We start from the raw sequence: 24,738 nt of genomic DNA on the forward strand, positions 1-24,738 counted from the left end.
ATTGTAGGTTGGCGTAGGTACACTTGCGGCTTTGATAGCATTGAATCTTTTGGCTATTGAACAAGATGACTACGTCCCTCATCTGAGCCAGGCCACGCCCTCTCCCATGGCATTTGACAGCTGCAATCAAGCATCAATCCATTTTCTACCACCTGAGCTCTGCCCAGGGCAGGTTTGAGGTCTTCAGAGCCAGACATGGGGTGATTACATTAAAATTGTAATGATTACAATTACAACTTTTTTGCAATTCTACGATTATAATTACAATTACAGTTACAGCTGGAAAGTTAGATTACAATTAAATTATGATTACATTTCAATGATCACAATTAAATTATGATTACTAACAAAAAATAAAGTAAATTTCTTCTTAAATATGTTTATTGACAGAAATATATCAACTTCTTGTTGTCTTCCCTCCCCAAAAAATACCTTAAATTCATTGCATATTGTTGGTACTAATGGAAAGAAAATCTTCTTAACAAATCTGTTGTTGAACTATTTAAGATAATCAATTTTATTATAGAATAATCTTGACATAATTCTCACAATTACATTTTTTTCTCCAAAGATCAAGTTCAAGTAGTTTTATTGTCATTTCAACCATATACACAGTGAAATGAAACAACGTTCCTCCAGGACCAAAGGTGCTACAAAGAATATTATTATGGTTTATCACAATAAACAATAATAAATACAGGTAAGTGCGGTTGTGACCATATTTTATAAAGTGAAAAGCATAGCAGCAGTTATTGACCATAAACAGTGCACTCTTAAAAGATGAGATTGTGTATGTGTGTTCAGTCCAATCACTGAAATATGTGTGACTGTTCAGACCAGACTCTGATTGTTGAGGAGTCTGATTATTTGGTTACAATAAAATTACGATTACAATGATCTGTTTTGGTTAAAATTACAAATTACGTTAGATTACATGAAAAAATGTAATGATTATAATAGAGTACGATTACAGATTGTGATTACCCCATGTCTGTTCAGAGCGAGACGGCCTTCAGACCTCGAGCGGAGTGTGCGGGAGTGGGAGGTAAAAGAACAAACAGCTGTTCTTAAACAGGAGAACGTGTGGGGCTGGAGACCAGCTGTTGTAACTAGGGCTGAAACGATTAGTCGAGTAACTCGAATAATTTGATTACAAAAAATGTTTGAGGCAAATTCTGTGCCTCAAAGCTTTGTTTAACATTGTAGTACATATGCCAGGCCTGTGTGTGGCGCTGCAACATCCAGAGAAAAAAAACAGAAGAAGACTAGAGCATAACAGCTAATCAAATTAACAACGACAACTACGACTTTCTAACGTGACACACAGAGTAAAATAAAGCCTTTTAAGAGAAAGACGGCCCACACTGATCATCTAAAATCGACTTACTACACATTTAAAGTGAAGCAGTGTGTTTGTCTATTTTTAAAAAACACATGGTCCACTCTACGTGGGGAGGGACTATTGACCCGGCGGCCGGCTGCTGTCTCTCTGTACCCGGTGTGAGGGGCTGTCAGACCGGGCGAGTCACCGCTCCGTCCCCGGCTACACTGACAAACAGCAGAAGTCCACTCTCTCTTCTGTGTTTTGCTCAGACTCACACTGAGTGTTTCACTTTTTAATTTTTACCTTTTTGGGCAACACGCAACGCTTCAGAAACACAGTAACTTAAATTAAATAATAATAACAACAACAAAAAAAAAAACTGTGTGGCTTTCATGTCACTAAACTAATCGATAGCTGCAGCCCTAGTTGTGACCCATTACTCACCTGGCCGTTTAACAAGAACCTGAGTGAACCCTGAAGACTCCCGGGAGATCATGTACCATGCTCCGTCTGGGTCAGTCAGCCACTCCTCCACCAGGCAGTAGTACGTCCCGGAATCGCTGCTCTCTACCCTGTTCAGCGTCAGCATGTAGAGACGAGGCGACAGCCTCTCTGCCTGCACGCGGCGCCGCAGTCTCTCCTCATCGGCGTAGGCACCATACTCAAAGGCCCCCGATCGCTCAATCTTCAGCAGAAGCTCGTCTGCTTCTGACCCCATTGCATGCCGAATGTACCACAGCACGGTGTGCTGGGAGTCCAGGCTGGACTGGGCGGCAATGGAGCAATTGATCCTGAGCCGGCTGTCCTCCAGGTACACCCGAGACTGGTTGGTTTTCTGCACTCGAAGCTTACTCACTATAAAGAGGGTCAGAAGAGAGAAGGGTAGGAGAAACAGTCATTCCTTTGTGTGCAGGAAAAAAAATCCGAGCTCTGGTGACAGGTACACAATGCCATTTTTTTTTATTTTGTGACACACGACCTGTGGCAGCCGGGTTTATTTCTGGTGAGATCGGGGCAGGAAAAGAGGTCTGCGTGGGTGAAGACAAGAGAGGAGGCAATAGGAGGAAAAAACAAAACAAAAGTAGAAATAAACGTCATGAAAATCAAAGCCGAGAGAACAGGAGGTCTGTTGGTATCAAGGCAAAAATGTAGGATAAGATGCAGACTCACAGAACAGACAACAGCAAAAGTAAATGATAGATTATAAACCAGGGCTGCGAGTATTAATGGAAAAGACAGAATATAAAAGCAGGGCAAGAGAATCTGTCAGTCAGCCAGACAAGAATGACAGAAGGAGCGCATTTATAGAGACAAACAAAGATGAGAACAGCAGTGATGGGTGATGGGAATGAAGGAGTGAGATGTCAGGATGGAGGGGAGGCTGCGCCACGCGTGCTGTGATAGGACTGGTTACACACATCTTGGCTGTGGGATAGGATTAGCTGCAGGTACATCAGGTGTGACCGCAACCAGAAACCCTGCTGTCAAATGCTTGGAGGGGAAGATTATTTTGGAATGTAGTAAATGTACACACACACAAACACATCGCTGAAAACACCTGGAACGCAAATAGCTTCAGTGCAAAACACACGGCGGGAAAGAATTCACAGAATTCATAAGCTATTTACAAACTTGGTGCGTTTTGTGCTAGATGGCCTGTTGTGCCGTGTACAGTCATTGACTGGACTGGTTAGGACAGATGACAGGATACCTTCAATGGAATATTCATTTTATCCACCATCACACTGCCCTAGTTGCTATGTCTTAAACATTTGCAAAATGCAAGAGCTTCCCCCTCACCTTTAATGTATAAATCATCCATTTAGTGCTACAATTTTAACTTCCGTCATGCCTGGCACAACGGTACATTCCACACTGCACAAATGGTTTTACGGTAGTTTTCCCACACAGTTATGTCACATTTACACCGCTCCACGGGAGCTCACTTCCAAGCGCAGTGTGTGAACTTTTTTCATCCTTCTGTACATCAATAAGGGATTAAATGGTAAAGTAGTGCATTGCCCGTGGGGATCCATGGGTTCTAGATTGGGTAGTGCTTATAAAGTAGGTAGCTGACATTTTTAAAGGGTGGTAATAAATAATGCAAAGTTTCTATATTTTGACTGAAAGCGCAGGAAATTAAAATGAGAAAGTTTTGTGAGTAATTATATTTATTATTTGGCACATTTAGTTGATGTTATGTTTTACAACTGGCAAGGTTGAGATAATTCCTTTGTTCAGAGCTTGTCTGGTTACCAGGGACTGATTAATGGTGATATCAACATTCATTGTTCACTGTTACGTAATATCCCTAATTTCTCCAAAAATATTAGTCCTATCAACTTTGCGTTTTCACGGCATTCATCCTTGACCCAAAATACATAAGCATACCAAACGGCAAACGGCAGCTCTCCCTAGTTTCTCCGTGATCGAAGTTACACACAAGCACACTTGTACACAGAGGCCACTTTGCTTTTAACCACGTGGGGCTGACGCCGTCGTATATGATGGCTAAGACCAACCTTTACTAAATTATAATTAACTTTTTAAAAGATATGAGATAGAAACTTACTTTTCTTTGCTGAAAAGTTAACTCAGCGGACTTTTGAGCCAGCCATCGGCTATCTTTGTACTCCTCATAGAAGCCGTGTGATGACGTGCACAATGTGAGTGTCCAATCGGAATTGGTTCACTGTCACATGGTTTTCCAAAATCCAATCGTAGGGCAGATTTACCTCACATGAAAAGCCAAAGATCATTTTCAGGAGTGATATGTTACTAGTTGGCCTGTTTGAATGGCCCCCTGGGTGCTCCAATGAGTACATACTATTAGTACATACTCAGTGTGCCCTGCGCCATTACGCACAGCGATCAGTGAAAGCAGACGGAGAGCCTCTGATGACAACCTCACGTGCTCAAACAAAGAGTGTGTAATTATCAGGATTGCTCCACTAGTTTGCATGTGAATGTTACTGGATAACTCTGTTGCTTTCTCCGCGTACCATATCAAAATAACAAAACGCATAGACCATTTTGAATATATTGTTCAAAATGTTTATTGTTTGAACCTTTTTATTGTACAGTCTTTCACACACGACCTCAAATTACGTTTATAAAGTGTCAAACCAGTTGCTTATTATAGTCTGCTGTGTGTTTTGAATAAATGTGTGTGGAAAATTATTTTTCGCTTTATTTTTTCCTTGCCTATTTTTGATTGTAAACCTTTATTACACTTATAAAACACAACAAAAACATATTCTGAAAGCACAGGTTGTCCTGAAAAAAGAGACATAAAACTTGATTGTGGGATGCAGGGAGAGCTGTTAACAGCAATAATAAAACATTTATGCCAGGCGAGTGAACTGTCCAAAAAATGCCCTCGGACCCCAGAGGGTTAATATATATATGATTTACCGCCCCCTGCTGGAATAGTGTGTGAGTCCACAATTTAATTATCAACATCCATTGTTCACTGTTGTTACCTACTGTCCCTAACTGCTCCATACAATATTAGTCCTGTCAACGTTCCATTTTTGCAGCATCCATCCTTAACCCAAAATACACATACCAAACGACAAATGTCAGCTCTCCCCAGTTTCTCCGTGATCGAAGTTACACACAAGCACAACAGGAGCAACAGGGGGATCAAGGACCTTGGTCAAAGGCCCTTAGTGATTTTCCAGTCTGCTGGGGGTTTGAACTGGGGATCCTCTGGTCTCAAGCCCAATGCTCAACTCCTAGACCAGGGATGGGGAGCAAGGGCTGAGACAGTGCAGGTTTTTCTTGCCACTGATCACCAAAGCAGGTGGTTTTACTGATGAGCTCCTCTCCTCAAGTTGGTCCTAGTCACCTGTGAAATCACCTGCTGAGGTGATCGGCAACAAGGAAAACTTGCATCGCCTTGGCCCTTCATGGCACACTATTGCCCACCCCTGCACTCAATCATCACCTATAAGGCACATTATTTACAGGGATTTATTGTGTCAATCTGCAGTTTGGTAACAGAATTTCAACCTAGTTTGTGCCCACAGCGGTCATGGACAATTCACTATGCACAAAGGGATTTACGCTGATGTTAGGGCATCCCAACTGGGATGTAACTCATTTTGGAGATGTATTACATGTACACTCAACAAAAATATAAATGCAACACTTTTGGTTTTGCTCCCATTTTGTATGAGATGAACTCAAAGATCTAAAACTTTTTCCACATACACAATATCACCATTTCCCTCAAATATTGTTCACAAACCAGTCTAAATCTGTGATAGTGGGCACTTCTCCTTTGCTGAGATAATCCATCCCACCTCACAGGTGTGCCATATCAAGATGCTGATTAGACATCATGATTAGTGCACAGGTGTGCCTTAGACTGCCCACAATAAAAGGTCACTCTGAAAGGTGCAGTTTTATCACACAGCACAATGCCACAGATGTCGCAAGATTTGAGGGAGCGTGCAATTGGCATGCTGACGGCAGGAATGTCAACCAGAGCTGTTGCTCATGTATTGAATGTTCATTTCTCTACCATAAGCCGTCTCCAAAGGCGTTTCAGAGAATTTGGCGGTACATCCAACCAGCCTCACAACCGCAGACCACGTGTAACCACACCAGCCCAGGACCTCCACATCCAGCATGTTCACCTCCAACATCGTCTGAGACCAGCCACTCAGACAGCTGCTGAAACAATCGGTTTGCATAACCAAAGAATTTCTGCACAAACTGTCAGAAACCGTCTCAGGGAAGCTCATCTGCATGCTCGTCGTCCTCATCGGGGTCTCGACCTGACTCCAGTTCGTCGTCGTAACCGACCTGAGTGGGCAAATGCTCACATTCGTTGGCATTTCGCACGTTGGAGAGGTGTTCTCTTCATGGATGAATCCTGGTTCACACTGTTCAGGGCAGATGGCAGACAGCGTGTGTGGCGTCGTGTGGGTGAGCGGTTTTCTGATGTCAATATTGTGGATCGAGTGGCTCATGGTGGCGGTGAGGTTATGGTATGGGCAGGCATCTGTTATGGACGAAGAACACAGGTGTATTTTATTGATGGCATTTTGAATGCACAGAGATACCGTGACGAGATCCTGAGGCCCATTGTTGTGCCATACATCCAAGAACATCACCTCATGTTGCAGCAGGATAATGCACAGCCCCATGTTGCAAGGATCTGTACACAATTCTTGGAAGCTGAAAATGTCCCAGTTCTTGCATGGCCGGCATACTCACTGGACATGTCACCCATTGAGCATGTTTGGGATGCTCTGGACCGGCGTATATGACAGCGTGTACCAGTTCCTTCCAATATCCAGCAACTTTGCACAGCCATTGAAGAGGAGTGGACCAACATTCCACAGGCCACAATTGACAACCTGATCAACTCTATGCGAAGGAGATGTGTTGCACTGCATGAGGCAAATGGTGGTCACACCAGATACTGACTGGTATCCCCCCCCCCCCCAAGAAAACAAAACTGCACCTTTCAGAGTGGCCTTTTATTGTGGGCAGTCTAAGGCACACCTGTGCACTAATCATGGTGTCTAATCAGCATCTTGATATGGCACACCTGTGAGGTGGGATGGATTATCTCAGCAAAGGAGAAGTGCTCACTATCACAGATTTAGACTGGTTTGTGAACAATATTTGAGGGAAATGGTGATATTGTGTATGTGGAAAAAGTTTTAGATCTTTGAGTTCATCTAATACAAAATGGGAGCAAAACCAAAAGTGTTGCGTTTATATTTTTGTTGAGTGTATGTATGTACGATGTACTTCCCTTCATGCAGTCTCCAGATCCACTAAAATGTCCCAAGGACCTACACTTCAACAGCTCTACCTACACAGAAAAACTGGCAATAAATCTCGAAAATCCCCAAGGACCCTAGGGAAAGGTCCTTAATCTCCAAGTTGCTCCTGTCAACTTACATGGCAGCATGTGTGAATGTGAAGCATCACTCTAAAGCACTTTGAGCTTCTGATTCAGTTGGAAAAGTGCTACAGAAATGTAGTCTATTTCCATTCGCCATCGATACAGACAGCAGCTCAAACACTGAGATTACTGGCTTCATTTTATTTTTTTCTGTACTCTGGTGGGGGTTCAATCTTCCAAATACCACCTCACATAATAACATAATTTGACTGACAGCACATGGTTGGGAGCTGTGTTTTGCTGGAAGCCACAGCTGCTTGTTAACCAAACACGAGTCACGGTAACAAGAACGCTTATCACACATGATGTATATGAGCAGGCCAACCAGGAAAAACATAGGAAATTCTTGGATAACTTAAGGCTGCCTAAGAAACCCTATGTGCACACACGTCCACCAAAGCTCAAACGTTTTGTTTTTTTTGTGTCCTCCCTCCTAAAATCATTACTTGTTCCATATGTGACCTACTGTATTAATGTTTGGGGAACCACCTACAAAACTAATACAAATCCAATATTTTTACTACAAAAGAAAGCTATAAGAATTATTAGCAATAAACCATATTGTGAGCCGACAAATCCATTATTTGCCTGTTTACATATTTTAAAATTTTGGGACTTGATTGATTATATCATAATGGTGGGGGTGGTGGCCAAGTGGTTAGTGCACTTGGCTTCGGTGCGGCAGGTTCCCGGTTCAAATCCCACCCCTACCACATTTCTCCATGTAATGTGGAGTTGCGTCAGGAAAGGCATCCGGCGTAAAACCTGTACCAATTCAACATGCAGATCCACCTTGAATTTGCTGTGGCGACCCCGAGTGCAAACAAGGGAGCAGCCGAAGGGTCTTACTATTGATTATATCATAATACAAATTATGTTCAAAGTGAAAAATAAACTTTTACCACAACATGTCCAGGACCCGTTTAAGATGAGGGAATCCAGTTGTAATTTGCGTGTGCCTCTGAAACGTTCCTCTGCTGCTGAGTTTTGCTTTGACTGACTGCCTGAGGTTGCAGCCATCTGCCCAGAAAATTCCACCCTTACTCACAGCTTTGCACGCTCAAATGCTCAGCATTTGTGATTCTGCCTCTTTGTAATAACCCTTACACCTATGTACACAATCAAGTGCATTTGAAAAATGCATTGCTGAAAGGCACAATCTCAGGTGAGTGTCTCAGATTAGTCTTTGCCGTTGACTCGTTTCTCAACAGAGACCCTGCTAGAAGCTTGACAGCTTCCCCCGTTTGGAATTAACTGTTAACCCTCTGGAATCCTGGCAATCTCTCTCCTTTTTTTTTTTTTAAACCAGGAGAATTATGTCAGTACTTCCTGAAGTGGAACCGTGCTGGATTGGATTGGCACAGGACAAAATAATTCCCTGCTGCTGCTATTTGAAGTTTAAATCTGCAGCCAGGAGAAAAATTAGGGTCTGAAAACCTGTTGCCGAATATCACTGTTTACATAAGCGCTGTTTTCAAAGCTTAACTAGGTTAATTATTCAAGCCCTATTAGGCAGCATGATCAGCCATTATAGTAAAACACTTAAGGAGAGACAGAGCACAAACAAAATATGAGCAAAAGGGTGGAGGAGGGAAAAAGAGACTTTTCAATCTTGAGCAACTTGCAGCTTCCACTTAATCATCTTCTTGATGTGAAATGTACCAGTGAGACTCGCTGACACGTGTCCACTCCTACTGAGAGCCCGTTTCCCTCTGACTACAGTCGTCATCCAACCACACACACGATATAACATTCAAATAATAAATGTTTTTCCATTCTTGCAATGAAAAGAATATTTCATGAGGTGAAAGATGGAATGTTCCATTTAACATGAATTCCAATACATCCTTGACATTTGATAATTTATTAATTTAGAAACAAGAGAAAAGGGTCTTACATTTTGGTGTGCGTCACTGGTCCTTTTACATCAAGAGGCTCCAAATAGTTCAAGACGAACTTTAAATAGTAGTCGAATCCAGTCCAACATTGTTCTCAGTCAACTTGCAAAAACACTCAAACAGTTCAAAAACAATCCTGACGATGGAGTCCATAGCTGATGCTGTGCAAAACAAACACTGCCATGTTTGTTTTTAAGTTAAGTGTAGTCGCTGCTAGTGTGAGCATGCGCGATGGTATCCGCGCACAATTGCATGCTCAATCGAACCAAATGGCATGATGGTACAAATAAGTGTGATTGCATCAGCCAAACTTGAACCTTCGTGTGCATGTGTGAGTTTTTTCACACCTGTCGGTTGCGTCATTCGCCTGTGAGCACGCCTTGTGGGAGGAGTGGTCCAGCCCCCTCGTCGGATTTTCATTGTCAGGAAATTGGCTGATCGACTGCCGCTTTGCTTCATCAAAATTTTTTCAGAAAGTGTGAGAGACAGCCAAGTGGAAACCATTTGGAAAATTCAGATGGCTTTCGGTGAAGATCTTATGTGGATCACACAGATTAAGGACAATTACAACTGGATTAAAGACGGCCCACAGCGGCGGATGGCGCGCCGCACACCGAGCGGCAATCGACAGGCTCAAAAGACCAGATCATTTCCAAAGTGAACGCTTTCTTGATCCGGGACGTCGTCTGACTACCAGAGAAATGGCAAGACAGCTGGACATGACACTTTTTCGGCACATTCCACTGTTACAGGAGTTTTTGTAATGGAAAGAGGAGCAGAGAAATTCACCACAGAGCCACTCATGACGCAGGACAAAAGCATCTCCGTGTTGGTCTCACAGGACAAGCCCTAACATGCCCAGCGCTTGCACCATTCGGAAGATTCAGACGGCTTTCGGTGGCTTTTCAGTCGTGTGACTATCCGACAAATTGTGGATGAGCTGGACATGCCACAACATGTCCTGTGAGGCTTCATCACAGCGTTGTTATTTGTTCTGTGCCCTGCACCTCCGTCCCGATGCGCAAATTTCTCCGCTCCTCTTTCCATTACAAAAAATCCTGTAACAGTGGAATGTGCCAAAAAAGTGCTATGTCCAGCTGTCTTGCCATTTCTCTGGTAGTCAGATGATGTCCCGGATCAACAAATCGTTCACTTTGGAAATGATCTGGTCTTTTGAACCTGTCGATCGCCACTCGGTGCGCTGCGCGCCATCCGCCGCTGTGGGCCGTCTTTAATCCAGTTGTAATTGTCCTTAATCTGTGTGATCCCAACAAGATCTTCACCGAAAGCCATCTGAACTTTCCAAATGGTTTCCACTTGGCTGTCTCTCACACTTTCTGAAAAAAATTTTGATGAAGCAAAGCGGCAGTCGATCAGCCAATTTCCTGACAATGAAAATCCGACGAGGGGGCTGGACCACTCCTCCCACAAGGCGTGCTCACAGGCGAATGACGCAACCGACAGGCGTGAAAAAACTCACACATGCCCCCGAAGGTTTAAGCTTGGCTGATGCAATCACACATGATTCAAATCCATAAGGTTATTGCAAAAAATAAAAAGGTCCGTTACTTTTCTAACAGCCCTTATGTATATATATATATATATATATATATATATATATATATATATATATATATGTGTGTGTGTGTGTGTGTGTGTATGTGTATAAATGTTAGCGTGCTCATCAGATAATTTTTTCCTCCCCATGTCTTGATTAATCTAGTACTAATTTTCAGTTTTGTCCGCAGCGGTTGTTTCATGCTATGCTTTGTTATTGCTTTGTGTGTCCCACAAAATGACAGCCACTAACCCACAATGTAGTGCACCTCAACATCACTGCCCATTCTTAATACAGAACAAAACTATATTATTTTCTAAACCAGGCTGCAAAAATGTTTATTTCTGCTGTAAAGTTCGATATTTAAACATAGGCGTCCATGGGGAGTGGTATTCACTTTTGGAGCCAGCCTCAAGTGGCCATTCGGTGAACTGTTAAGATGTGGCACTTCTGCATTAGCTTCATCTTCCAACACCAGCGGCTAGGGTCTGACTTCTCAGACTAGAGCAATGCATCTGCTGGGGAGCGCACGTAGGTATCTGTTGATGAAACCATGGAAAACGGTTGAAGATATTCAGAGGTGCATGCAGTGTGCATTTGTGTAACTGATCAAGGAAACATCATTACACAGTGGGATCCTGTTCAATCATACATCTGCAACAAGGCCATCCATTGTGTAAGTGCAGCGTTTCAACAACACCACCAAATATGTGAGCGTGAGACTCTCAGTACTATTTGTAGTTCTCGCCCAGTGTTTTGCTCTAATGAGTCTCAGGAGTGCGTCCGCAAACAAAGACAAATCCGTAATTAGAAAAACTTGTCATCTCAGCGCTGCATTAGTTAATGTGCTAGTCATTCTGAGCTGTGTGTCAGCAAAGTTAAAGACACACTCCAAGATTGATTGTGCGTGTGTGTGTGTGCGCGCACCATAGTAAGCAAACTAGGCCAGCATTGTTCCACAGAACACAAAAACAATGAAACATGACTTAAATATGTACATTGATTCCACATGAACAGAATGTGTCCAAATAATATTTGCAACCAACGTACAAATTTAAGGGATGTAAATACAACAGTCTCTCTCTCTCTCTCTCTCTCTCTCTCTCTCTCTCTCTTTTCAGTGAACCATGACGTTTGCTTTGCAGGGATGTTTCATTTTCACGACTGTGGCACACATTAAATGTTCCTAAAACTTTAAATAAAATAATGGAAAGCTGCTAAATTTGTCATATTTATAAATAGACAAAAATACATGTTGTAGTAGCTGACACGAACAGACTCAACAAGATCATCAGGAGAGCCGGCTCTGTGGCGGAGGTGTCAGAGAGGAGGATGTCGAGGAAACTGCTCAGCATCCTGGACAGTACCTCCCACCCCCTGCATGCCACACTGACGTCCTGTCAGAGCACCTTCAGCCACAGACAGACCACAGAACACCACAGAAGGTCTTTCCTACCTGTGGCAATCAGACTGTATAATTCCCACCCCCTCTGCAGGATGAATACATATAATGAACAGTGTTATACATTTATGTGCAATATTGTCAAACACTCTGTGTTTGTAGAATCTCACTTTTATACTATCCTTTAAGATAACACCGGAGAGCGTGCTCTCACTTCTTATGGAACTTTCTCCGTATCAGGATTTTGATGAAATTAAGTCGTAGCTGCTGCATGATTTTCAGGTACCTCCAAGGTGCAAACAGATCTCAAAGATACAATCCACCTGGCACTGAATCTGCACACTCGAGTGTTGCTGCATAAAATATTCGAGCATCATCATTTAATGAGGACAAAACATAAGACAGCTTATGGGGTTTTTTTGTGTGTGCACAGAAGCTCCATAACTACACAGCCAGCTTTCTTTATGCTCTGCACAAAAATAAAAAACTGTCACAATATTTCTGTAATGTTTTATTCATGAAATTCAAATCCAATAAGGTGGGAGACGGCAGGTGATAATAACTTTGAATTCTTAACCTTGAACATAATTGTTGACATCCTCTCGCACATCTTACCTGCCTGTGTGGTTTCCATGGTAACCGTCTCCATGGACAACAGGGGCGTGGCTAGAGTACTCGTCAAGACGGCTGTGTCGTTCCAAAACCGTGCAGTCTTGTTTAAAGAAGGCCAGAACCACGCGTTTCTATCAGCAGGCGCAATTAAGCGGAATTTAATTAAATTTCAGACGTAGCGCTGTCAAAGTGGATCCTCTTAGCAGAGCAATCAGTGTTTTTAAATTATTTCACAACATGTGAGGCTGAATGGAGACGTAACGATGTGAGGTGTATCCACAAAAAGGGCCTCTTAACCTGTAAGTAATAACATCCACCCGAGTCACCACCAAAGTACCATTAATACAGCCGGCACACACAGACAACTCTAATTGGCTCTTTGAACCCGCGCGGTGTCCCTCCTCCTCCCGCGTGCAGCCAATTAGCTACACAAACTGCAGGGTTGAGATAAAGGCGCTTTTACTCCCGTTATTTGCCGGTGCAGTTGAGCACACAAAGGTCACAAACAGCAGCCCGGTTTGATAAAGACGACAGACACCAGAGCAGCAACCGCAACCCCAAAAACCACAAAGCAACAACTGTTGTTCTGGCTGCAAACAGATACACAGACAAGCGTGCACGTGTAGAGAGGGAGTGTTACTGTCAGCTGTTCAGTGCACACTAAATGACACAAGTACAAGGTCTATAACTTGCAATGGGACATTTTTATCTCCGCCAACAAAGCTGTCGTTTGTTTGCAAAACAGCCTGGAGCCCATAATTTTTCATATATCATGAAATTTTTACTGGATTCATATCCTCATAGGCAAGAATTTTCAAGGTCATAGGTCAAATGGCAAAGTCAGAAAGAATCTTAGAAAATTGGACAAATCCCGATCTTTAACATTTTAAACCAAACACTCCATTTTAATATAATAATTAAGTTAATGTAACTCAAACTTTGTAAAAGTTACAGTCACTCATTTCCATTAATTAAACCAACTCAAAATTATTGTTATTATTATTGAATTATTGTCATAATAACTCAGTTCCTTTAAGTGCATTTAAAGTTTTGGGGCATTTAAGTGTTGGTGATTATTTCCAGTGCATTCCATTCACTCATTTGAATTAAGTTTATTCCATTATGAAAAACTGCAAGTTCTGTTCATGGGCTGCCATTTAGCATTTCACATTCTGTTGTAGTCCTTTTAAGATTTTTTTTTTTTTGTTTTTTTTTTTTTTTTTTTTTTTTTTAGAAAGCAGATTGTCAACAAGTAAACCAAAGAATGCATCAAAAAATGTAATCCAAAATATAATGCAAATTTTTTTTAGGCAAAAATTTGCCACCTTTTTTTTTTTTGAAAAACAAACTAGATTTACATAAGTTTAATTAACTATAAATTGTTAATTATTTTATTTAAGTTGGCAAACTCAAATGGTTTAAGGCAATCTGTTTCCTCAAATGGTTTGAGTTCAACTAACTCATTGAGTTTTACAGTGTAACTGCCAAAAAACATATTTGACAAAGTCTGATCCAGATTACAGATGCTGTAGCATTTAAATTTAACATTTAAAACCCCATTTCACATATATTTTACATTATATCTTAATCAAACTTGCCCCAATCACTCTCATATTTGAAAGTGAGGTGCAGGCTGGCACTCACTATCTCCTGACAAAATTTGATCCAGATCTGATCCAGATTGTGGATTTTGTGGACATTTGAATTTAGTATTTAAAAGCCCATTTGCATTATATCTCAATCAAAAGTGCCTCAATCACTTTCATTTGTGACAATAAGGTGCAAACTGACACTCTCAATAAATAGACCGCATCTGATCCGTATTGTGGATTTGACGGATATTTGGTTTTACAGTTGGGCTCAAAAATTTATATACCCTGGCAGAATTTTAGTTTTTTTTTTTTTTGGTCATTTTTCAGAGAATATGAATGATGACACAAAAACGTTTTTCTCACTCATGGTTCGTGGTTGGGTGAAGCCATTTAGTGTCAAACTACCCAAATGACCCTGATCAAAAGTGTACATACCCCTGTTCTTAATACTGTGTGTTGCCCCCTTTAACATCAATGACTGCTTGGAGTCTTTTGTGGTAGTTGTGGACGAGGCTCTTTAGGACTTTATCTACATCAATTACAACAAACACAAACAGTGTTGCACTCTATGGTAAATCTACATGGAGTAGATAGTTCTCAAAAACTGAACCGCTGTGCAAGAAGAAGAAGAGTGAGGAAAGCCACCAAGACAACCCAGATAACCCACAAAAAGTTTTAGACTTATGTGGCTGTGACTGGAGAAATGTGCACAATGCAAATTTTGCAATGAGGTGGGCCCACTCCCATGAAGATATGAAAAGCCCAATCTAAGTTCATGAAAACACATTGATTTCTTGTTACAGGTAAATATACACAAATGAACAGATGGTTATCAAAACTATAATTTTTGCTATTAAACACCCCTGAATTCTACACACTGTGGCTTCAAAGGATGCAGCATAAATATAACATCAACCATTTAGGAATCACACACACACACACTCTCTCTCTCTCTCTCTCTCTCTCTCTCTGCTAAAATAAATATGTATATAAATTAAAGGAACACTCTGAAACCACACCAGATCTTGAGACTGTGCAGGAGAAGACAACAAACCTTCTGGCATTTGCACAAATTAATGTTCCATTCTGGAGGAGCTGAACTAACTGTGCAACCTCTGTAGGGTCTAGGTATCACAATATGCTACCAGTACTGCCTCACGGTAAGCCTCGCCGACCGAATTACCTACAGAAAAATGATGGAATTGGATTAGAATGGGAATAACCCTGTTGTGTCTGATGATTTGTGGACGTTCATGCTGTTATATGGTCGCAAATATCCATTTTACAGTTGTTTTAAAGGTCAATTTGTGACTGTATAACCAGCATGAATGTCCACAAATCATCAGACACAACAGGGTTATTCCCTATATTATATATATATATATATATATATATATATATATATATATATATATATATATATATATATATATATATATATATATATATATATATATATATGCAGTTTCTCCAGGTCTTGGTGTAGTTAACTGGGACATTTTTTTTTTTAACCTAACCTATTGTATAAACTTTTGCAATGTACAATATGTCCACCCCCATGGCCATAGAATATATATACAAGGTCACACACAGGGTCGGCAGCAGCAGCAGCGTTAAGAGTATTAAGAAGGTGACAATGTGCATGTAGCACAATGTTCACAGTTAGGTGGTGGATGTTGAACTGTTCAACAGTCTGACAGCATTCAGGTAGAAGCTGTTTTTTAGTCTGGATGTTTTTGCCCGGATGCTGCACAGCCTCCTTCCAGAGGGAAGGGGTGTGAACAGACTGTGCACAGGGTGGGTGGAGTCTCGGAGGATGCAGCTGGCTTTATCTCTATTACTGGAGATGTAGATGTCCCCAATGGGTGGTAAGCTGCATCCGATGGTCCTCTGTGCAGACTTCACCACCCACTGCAGTGCTTTCTTCTCCGCCACCGTGCAGCCACCATACCACACAGGGAGGCAGCAGGACATGACACTCTCCACTGCACAGCTGTAGAAGGCCCTGAGGACCTCAGTGTTCAGGCTTTCTTGATGACAGCCGTGGTGTTGGTGTGCCAGGTGAGAGTGTTGGAGAGGTGGACTCCAAGATACCTGATGGAGGAAACGATGTCCACCGCTGCTCCGTTGATGTAGAGGGGGGAGGGGATGGTGGGGGCTGACCTGCGGAAGTCAACAACTATCTCCTTGGTCTTCTGGGTATTGAGGATGAGGTTGGTGTTTCCGCACCACCGTGTCAGGTTCTCCACTTCTCGCCTGTACGCTGTCTCATCCCTTGGCTAATGAGCCCGATCACTGCTGTATCGTCTGCAAACTTAACAACAAGATTATTCTTGTGGTGGGCTCTGCAGTCAAAGGTCATCAATGTGTACAGCAGTGGACTGAGCACACAACCCTGGGGTGAGCCAGTGTTCAGGATGATGGTGGAGGATGAGGTGATGTTGATCCTGACACTCTGTGGCCTCCCAGTCAGGAAGTCCAGGATCCAGTTGCATAGTGCTGTTGTTCCCTCCCCCTCAATTGTTTTACAGCCATTTTTCTTTAAAATTAATTAAAGTAATTAAATCAGGGCATGGGTACAAGAAATAAATGGATGTTTTCCATCTGAATTACAAGGTCAAAGCACTTCACAATGATGCCTCACATTTACGGACACACCAATCCGAGCATGCTGCCATGCAAGGACCTTGGTTTTGCAGTCTGATGGGGGTTTGAACTGAGGACGCTTTGGTTTCAAGTCCACCACTTTAATCCCTTCACCATCACCTCCCAAACATTTCAACTCACTGAATATGTTTCAGACATCATTTACATCAGTTACTCAGAATGACACCGTGTGGTGAATCTGCCAGACGTACACAGTGCTCAAAAAGCGAGTGACCAGCCAAGAAGGAGACAAGTGAGGGAAGCCACCAAGACCAAGATCAAAGTGTACATTAGAAGCACAACCTGATGGTTTCATTTCAGCCCTACTGTGATTGTGTGTACAGAGGCAAAAAAAATGACAAAAACAGTTTCTGAAAATGACAGTACTGTATATTAAAATGGCTGTAAATCCTGAATGTTTAATGTGATATTTGTTGCTAAACCCCTTGAATGAAAGCCAAAAGGCTACACTACAAGCACAAACAAACAAAAAAGCATAATTGTCCAAATACTTATGGCCCTACATGTAGCTCAAATTGAGGAAAATTTCAAAGCTGCGGGGAAACCGCTCGGATGAACGTTAACATGAGGGAAGCACAGAGATTAAATAAAAAATTCAATTCATTTTCCGTCTGGGTTGCAGGCTGCCGGTGAAGCCTTTTATTATGACAAACTCTCAACGTTACGGCTGGAATCCGTTTCACCTCTGCTGTGTTTAACTCTCATTTCCCCCCCGACTTCATCACAGCCTCTTTGTTTCCACCACTTATCCTTGCCGTATCTCTCCCGATCGCATTCCATCTAATCACCTGACACCTACACGAATATTCAGCAATCTCACCTGCAGGCTCATGAATATTAATCAGGCTTAAATGGAGCAAGAACACCAGAGGTGCTGGTGAGATCCCAACTTAACATTTAGGTGCTTTTTAAGTATAGTTTAAGGTAGACTTAATGACCACTGAGCTGACGACCTTTCCGCTGCCCCTCTGATGCTCCCGCTCAGCAATTAGGGCCGGGAAGAGGCATAAAATAGATAAGCAAAAGATGTATAAAAGCAGGGAGGTAGATGCAGCAAATAGGAAGACAGGATGCAAGAAAGTTGCAGACATTCAACAAGGTATAAAACAGAAAGTGGGAGGATCCTGAGGGGATTTCACAGGCTGCAGGATGCCGCTCCAACTGCACCCCAGCGGACTTACAGTCCTAACAGACGCCTGCTCCGCCTTTAGCATTAGCCCGGCCCAGGGCTAATCCGGGGCAGGACCCCAAGCAAGTCAGGACTCAACCTGATCCCCTGCAGAACAGCTCACTTTAGCTGCCAAACTCCTTCCACACCACTCTGCACTGCACAGGGGGCCAATCAGAGCGGGCTGTTAGAAGGAATGACGAATAGGGTTTCCTCTGCCCGATTCCTACACTAATGATGACGATGCATCTATGAGCCCACTGTGTAAAAGGGATATTACCGCTCTCCATCCGTCCGCATCCCAACACCCCCGTGCAATACCATTAAGACGGGGCTAATTATTGGAGATCTACACATGAAACGGCCGCCTTGAACACACAGAGCATCTTCTGCTCATTAGATTTCCACCCATGGTAGAGATGCACAGAGGAACTGAGGGCAATTTACGTCTTCCTGCCTTTCCGAGGAAGCGGGTGCTGGATGCAAGCTGGGATGATGGAAAAACAGATGCACAAAGGGGAATGGACACAGGGTCAGACAAGGCGAGCTCTTGGGAGATTAATGGGCCACCAGAGACTGGCGCAAGATGAGAAGAAGGGAGAATAAAAACGTATCCAATAGAGCTGTGTGCACGTGTCTGTTTGAAAGCGGTCTGCCAATAATCATAAAGCACATTAGTCTCATTAAACCGCAGAGAACAGTGGTCACTTAAGCTTCTGCAAGGGAATGATCTGTGCGCGAGTGTGTGCCGCTCGTACCGTTAGCTACTGATTTACATGGGAAGCGGGCGCACATAGCTTGCTTTGAGTTAGAAGTTCAATTACAGCAGCGAGGGGACATGTGCGTGCATGCACAAACGGGAGAGAGGTAGCACAGAGACACATACTGCAGATTGGCCAGAATGAGGAAATGAGATCTAGATTGGATTAGATATGCCAGAAAAAGTGACTTTGTGCAAGTGACAGAGAGAGAAGCATTCTGACCTTGAGGCTTTGAACCAGGCCTGATTAATCAAAACCATTTTATGAAATTATTTTCAGATGCAGTGCACCTCACACACAAATGATTTATCATCCATCATTACCCCATGACTTGGCATCTATATGTGGAAAAAAAAATGTAGGTGTGCAGCATTTGAATTTAAAGTTGCAAACTGTGCAGCTTCGTCATATTGCATAGACTGTGCAGACTGCACAGAGTGTGTAGATTGTGCAGACTTGACTGTGCAGACTGCACAGATTGTGCAAACTGCATAGACTTTGCAGATTGTTCCCACTGTACAGACTGAGCAGAATAGAAGGCGTAAATTGTGCAGACAGCCTAGACTCTGCAGACTGCGTAGACTGCAGACTGCTTAGACTGCATAGATTTCTAGATTGTGCATGCTATATAGAATGAGAAGAATGTGCAGACTGCACAGATTGTGCAGACTGCATAGACTTTGCAGACTGTTCCCACCGTATAGACTGAGCAGAATAGACAGCATAGATTGTGCAGACAGCCTAGACTCTGCAGACTGTATAGACTCTGCAGATTTTCCAGATTGTGCATGCTGTATAGAATGAGAAGAATGTGCAGACTGCACAGACTGTGCAAACTGCATAGACTTTGCAGATTGTTCCCACTGTACAGATTGAGCAGAATAGACGGCGTAAATTGTGCAGACAGCCTAGACTCTGCAGACTGCGTAGACTGCAGACTGCTTAGACTGCATAGATTTCTAGATTGTGCATGCTATATAGAATGAGAAGAATGTGCAGACTGCACAGATTGTGCAGACTGCATAGACTTTGCAGACTGTTCCCACTGTATAGACTGAGCAGAATAGACAGCATAGATTGTGCAGACAGCCTAGACTCTGCAGACTGTATAGACTCTGCAGATTTTCCAGATTGTGCATGCTGTATAGAATGAGAAGAATGTGCAGACTGCACAGATTGTGCAAACTGCATAGACTTTGCAGATTGTTCCCACTGTACAGACTGAGCAGAATAGACGGCGTAAATTGTGCAGACAGCCTAGACTCTGCAGACTGTGTAGACTGCAGACTGCTTAGACTGCATAGATTTCTAGATTGTGCATGCTATATGGAATGAGAAGAATGTGCAGACTGCACAGATTGTGCAGACTGCATAGACTTTGCAGATTGTTCCCACTGTACAGACTGAGCAGAATAGACTGTGCAGACAGCCTAGACTCTGCAGACAGTCTAGACTCTGCAGACTTTCCAGATTGCGCATGCTGTTTAGACTGAGCAGAATGTGCAGACTGCATAGCCCGTAGACTGCAGAGTGCATCAATTTGAGTGAACCGATGAGAAAACTGGAATTTTTGCAACTCAAAGGAAGGGACAGAAAAATTTACAAAGCTGTCACTTGTAGTAACAATGTGATAAACTCGCCTTTGTGTGAAAACAACCACGGCTGCCACATCATTATTATTCATGAAATACTGACAACAGCAAATATGCTATTTGAAGACAAATGTAAACATAATGGAGAGAATTATGAGGAGGAGGGGAATTATAAAAACCTGAAGAATCCCAAGAGGAAGCAAGGACACGGGGGGTGTGCACGGAGAAAAGACGATGAGCCAAGGGGAAAGAAGACATTAAGGAAGATTTAAGAAGGCAGTATACATCAAAAGTAGAACTTTCAGGACCAAAAAAATATACATCTATGTTCTTTCTGTCTTCTTTTATAGGGGTCATATTTTAAATTTTTCAGTGACCTAACACAAGAGAGAAGAGGCCTCATTTCTAAACATTATATTCCTCATTTTCCTACTTAAGGCGTTGGGCTTGAGACCAGAAGATCCTCAGTTCAAATCCCAGCCTGATTGGAAAATCACTAAGGGCCCTTGGGCAAGGTCTTCAATCCCCTATTGCTCCCGGTGTGTAGTGAGCACCTTGTATGGCAGCACCCTCACATCGGGGTGAATGTGAGGCATTATTGTAAAGCGCTTTGAGCGTCTGATGCAGATGGAAAAGCGCTATATAAATGCAGTCCATTTATTTGTAAATGATACCATCTTTACCTCTTTCCCCCACACATGAGCTTGATGTTGTCACCAAAGAATGTTTGGTGACGATGTGCGTACTGGACGTACACTTCAGATTGTGCACACACACATTTCAGAGCAAGTCGAGCCTGATGAGGTGAAGTGAAAATGAAAAATAAGACGAGACACAATTTACGTCTGGTCTTATTGGCCTTGCTGTACATGGCCTTGTTACCTCCACCAATTGTTTGTCTGTTTGTTTTTGAACAGCCTGGAGCCCACAATTTTTCATATATGCTTATGAATTTTTTACTGTAGATTCATATCCTGATAGGCAAGAACTGATTCAGTTTTCAAGGTCATAGGTCAAAGGGCAAAGTCAGGAAGAATCTTTGAAAATTTAATAAAAAAATCCCAATCTTTAACATTGAACACATATTTAAAAATCCTTAACTCTGTCAAAAAGATCAAATTTCTTTCATATTTGAGAACATTATATAGAATGGTATCAACCGACAAAGTTTGATCTGGATCTGATTCAGATTATAGATTTTGTGGCCATTTAAATTTAACATTGAACACCCCATTTCATGTATATTTTACATTATATCTTAATCAAACGTGCCCCAATCACTCTCATATTTGAAGGTGAGGTGCACACTGGCACTCACTATCACCTGATAAAGTTTGATCTGGATCTGATCCAGATTGTGGATTTTGTGGACATTTGAATTTAATATTGAAAAGCCCATTTGGTGTATATTTTACATTATATCGTAATCAAAAATGCCTCAATCACTCTCATTTGTGACAATGAGGTGCAAACTGACACTCTCAATGAACAGACTGTTTGATCTGCATCTAATCCGTATTGCGGATTAGCGGATGTTTGATTTTAAATTGAAAAGCCCATTTGATCTATATTTTGTATTATATTTTATTTTATGAAAAGCCACTTCTAACGGGACTTTGACCTTGAAAATTTTCCCCAAGGTAAAAATTTGTAGAATTGGAAACTAGTATAGGTGGCGGTTTGCACTCTATGAGCGTGGTGCTCTAGTTCTTTGTATTTATTTATTTATTTATACATAAATAGCCACTGCCAACTTGTCCTTCTGTCAATTCTAATATGTTCTCTGCGGTGTCATTAGCAGCTCGGTGTCGTGATGACTTGCAGAGGCGAAGTGACTCACGGCCGTTCTGTGCACCCTACCGGCACATTGAGTCATAAAGTCCAGTCATATGCCTGGATACTGTTGTTGTTGTGTGTCTCGTGAAGTGTACCTGCACCGGTTTACTCCAAAACTCTTCTCTCTGCATGGAGAAGAAAGCTCCAGTTGGCAGAAACAGAGATCAGCACTGAAACTTTGACTGGAAATGTGTTTCTGCTCTGCAAAAGTTAGTGCTGGCATGCACTTAAAAAAATTTACTGAAAGAGAAGTAGGGATGTCAGGGCTGACTGTATCGGCCTCATAAATGATCGATATCACACTCATTAACTGCTCGTTTCACCTCGTCTGCCAGCAGCCGTGACTCTGTTTAACAGGACAAAAAGGAAACTGAGGGAGAATAAAAGCTACACGCTATTATTTTAGTTTAACTTCTATTCTAATATAATGTGTCACAAAGAGCTGCACTTAAAAGTCACTTTTAAACTTTGCTTCCTCTGGAGTTTCCTTTGCTCAGGATTTCAAGGAGACTGGGACTCCTCCAAGGCCCCACGGTCCCCTTTAAATTAAGTCCAAAACCAAATCCCAGTCCTCAGTTCACTCCAGTAGCACCCCCCCCCCCCCCCCCACACACACACACCATTAGAGCTGAAACAACTAATCGAGTTAATCGATTAAAATCGATTATTAAAATAGTTGTCAAGTAATTTAGTCATCGATTAGTTGCTAAATAATGTCTTTCGTTTCTTCCATATAATAAACGTATAACTGAGCTTTGCTTTGAATCTTGAACCAATGAAGGAGTGCTTCGAGCTGCTGCTTTGTTGGTTTCATTTGTTTTATTTCGCTTTATCTTAATTTTTCTCCACTAAAACCCTAAAGAGCATATGTCTGTGAGGAATATTTACCTTTTTATGTTAAACTGACCTGTTATGGTCTTCTGAAACAGTTGATAGATGTATTTTATGCTAACGCATTAGCATGTCTATGGCGTTTTCAATGTTAACGTTAGCATTAAGCTGCTGGCATTTCAGCATGTTTGTGCATTTGTTTTCTGTATAATAATTAATGGCTCAGCGTTTGTTGTCGTAAAAGAGTCAAATGTATTACAAATTAGAATATTTTTTAATTTATTTTTATTTATATATTAGTAATAATAACTAGTAATGCTACAATACAATTTTAGAGAAAGAGACGTGAGTCACATGTGTCATTGTGAAATGACCACATAGTTTACAAGTTATACAGAGAATGTTGCACATATAATGAGTCAGGCTACAGTTTTTGATTTAGGTTTTATGGTTAACTGATTATGCTAATTGCTCATTTGCAGCAACAAAAATACCTCTTTTTTTCTCCATATAGTTTCTAACATATGTTTCAATGTTGTTTTATAGCAACTCAGCACTTGCCATTTGAAATAATTATTTTTGTTCTTTATTATAAACTTTTATTTTTTATTATTTTATATTTCAACAGCCAAGGAACATTGGACGATTTGTTGATTTTCAAATATTTTAAGTTTTCAAATAATGTTCTGTTGTTAAATAAAGTAATGGAAGGAGAGAAAAATTGTTTCCCTGGCACATTTTTTTAAAAATTCCCTGCTAATCTGATTAATCGATTATTCGTGTCGAAACCCCATCAGATTCATCGATGATCCAAATAATCGTTTGTTGCAGCCCTACACACCATTATGTTAAAAACCACATCCACATCATTAGCTGGATCTGGACCACAGCACACCTATGGAGAGACATTTACTGGATCAGGAAGACTCATTTTTCACCCAGATCAGGACCTCTGCTTCTGAATGCTGACCCAAGATTATGATCCTGACCTCCGCACTCACCCCCCCCCCCCCCGCAAAATCTTACAAAGTATCAAATATCTAATCTACACTTAATATAAGACACAATTACTTAACCAGTAACAATTCACTAATATATAAGCATTTATGTTCAGATAGCTTAAAAATCTTGAAACTATCTTCTTTTGTGTCCTATCTCAGATGAACCACTCTGTATTTTTAAGCTACTCTATTAGTTTAATGGTAAATTGACTGCATTTATATAGCGCTTTTCAATCTGCATCAGAAGCTCAAAGCGCTTTACAATAATGCCTCACATTCACTCCGATGTTAGGGTGCTGCCATACAAGGCGCGCACTACACACCGGGATCAACAAGGGATTAAAGGCCTTGCCCAAGGGCCCTTAGTGATTTTCCGGTCAGGCGGGGATTTGAACCCATGATCTTCTGGACTCAAGCCCAACACCTTAACCACTCATCACCTCCCCTAGTTGTAAAAGATCCCAGCAGCCATAGGGCGTGAGGTGGGGTACACCGTGGACAGACAAACAAACACATTCACACCTGCACACACACCTACGGACAGTAAGTGTCCAGTCCACATAACCTGCA

The 24,738-nt window shown here is 41.8% G+C and overlaps 1 protein-coding gene across 1 annotated transcript in view; it reads right to left on the reverse strand.

The window, feature by feature from the left end:
- LOC117525073 (immunoglobulin superfamily member 3-like) overlaps positions 1–24,738 on the reverse strand; it is a 285,096-nt gene that overhangs the window by 7,462 nt on the left and 252,896 nt on the right. The window contains 1 exon segment of the mRNA XM_034186906.1: positions 1,769–2,179. Within this exon segment, the coding sequence (XP_034042797.1) occupies positions 1,769–2,179 (411 nt within the window).

This window comes from Thalassophryne amazonica, chromosome 14 (assembly GCF_902500255.1).
Source record: "Thalassophryne amazonica chromosome 14, fThaAma1.1, whole genome shotgun sequence".
In the NCBI taxonomy this organism is placed as follows: Eukaryota; Metazoa; Chordata; class Actinopteri; order Batrachoidiformes; family Batrachoididae; genus Thalassophryne; species Thalassophryne amazonica.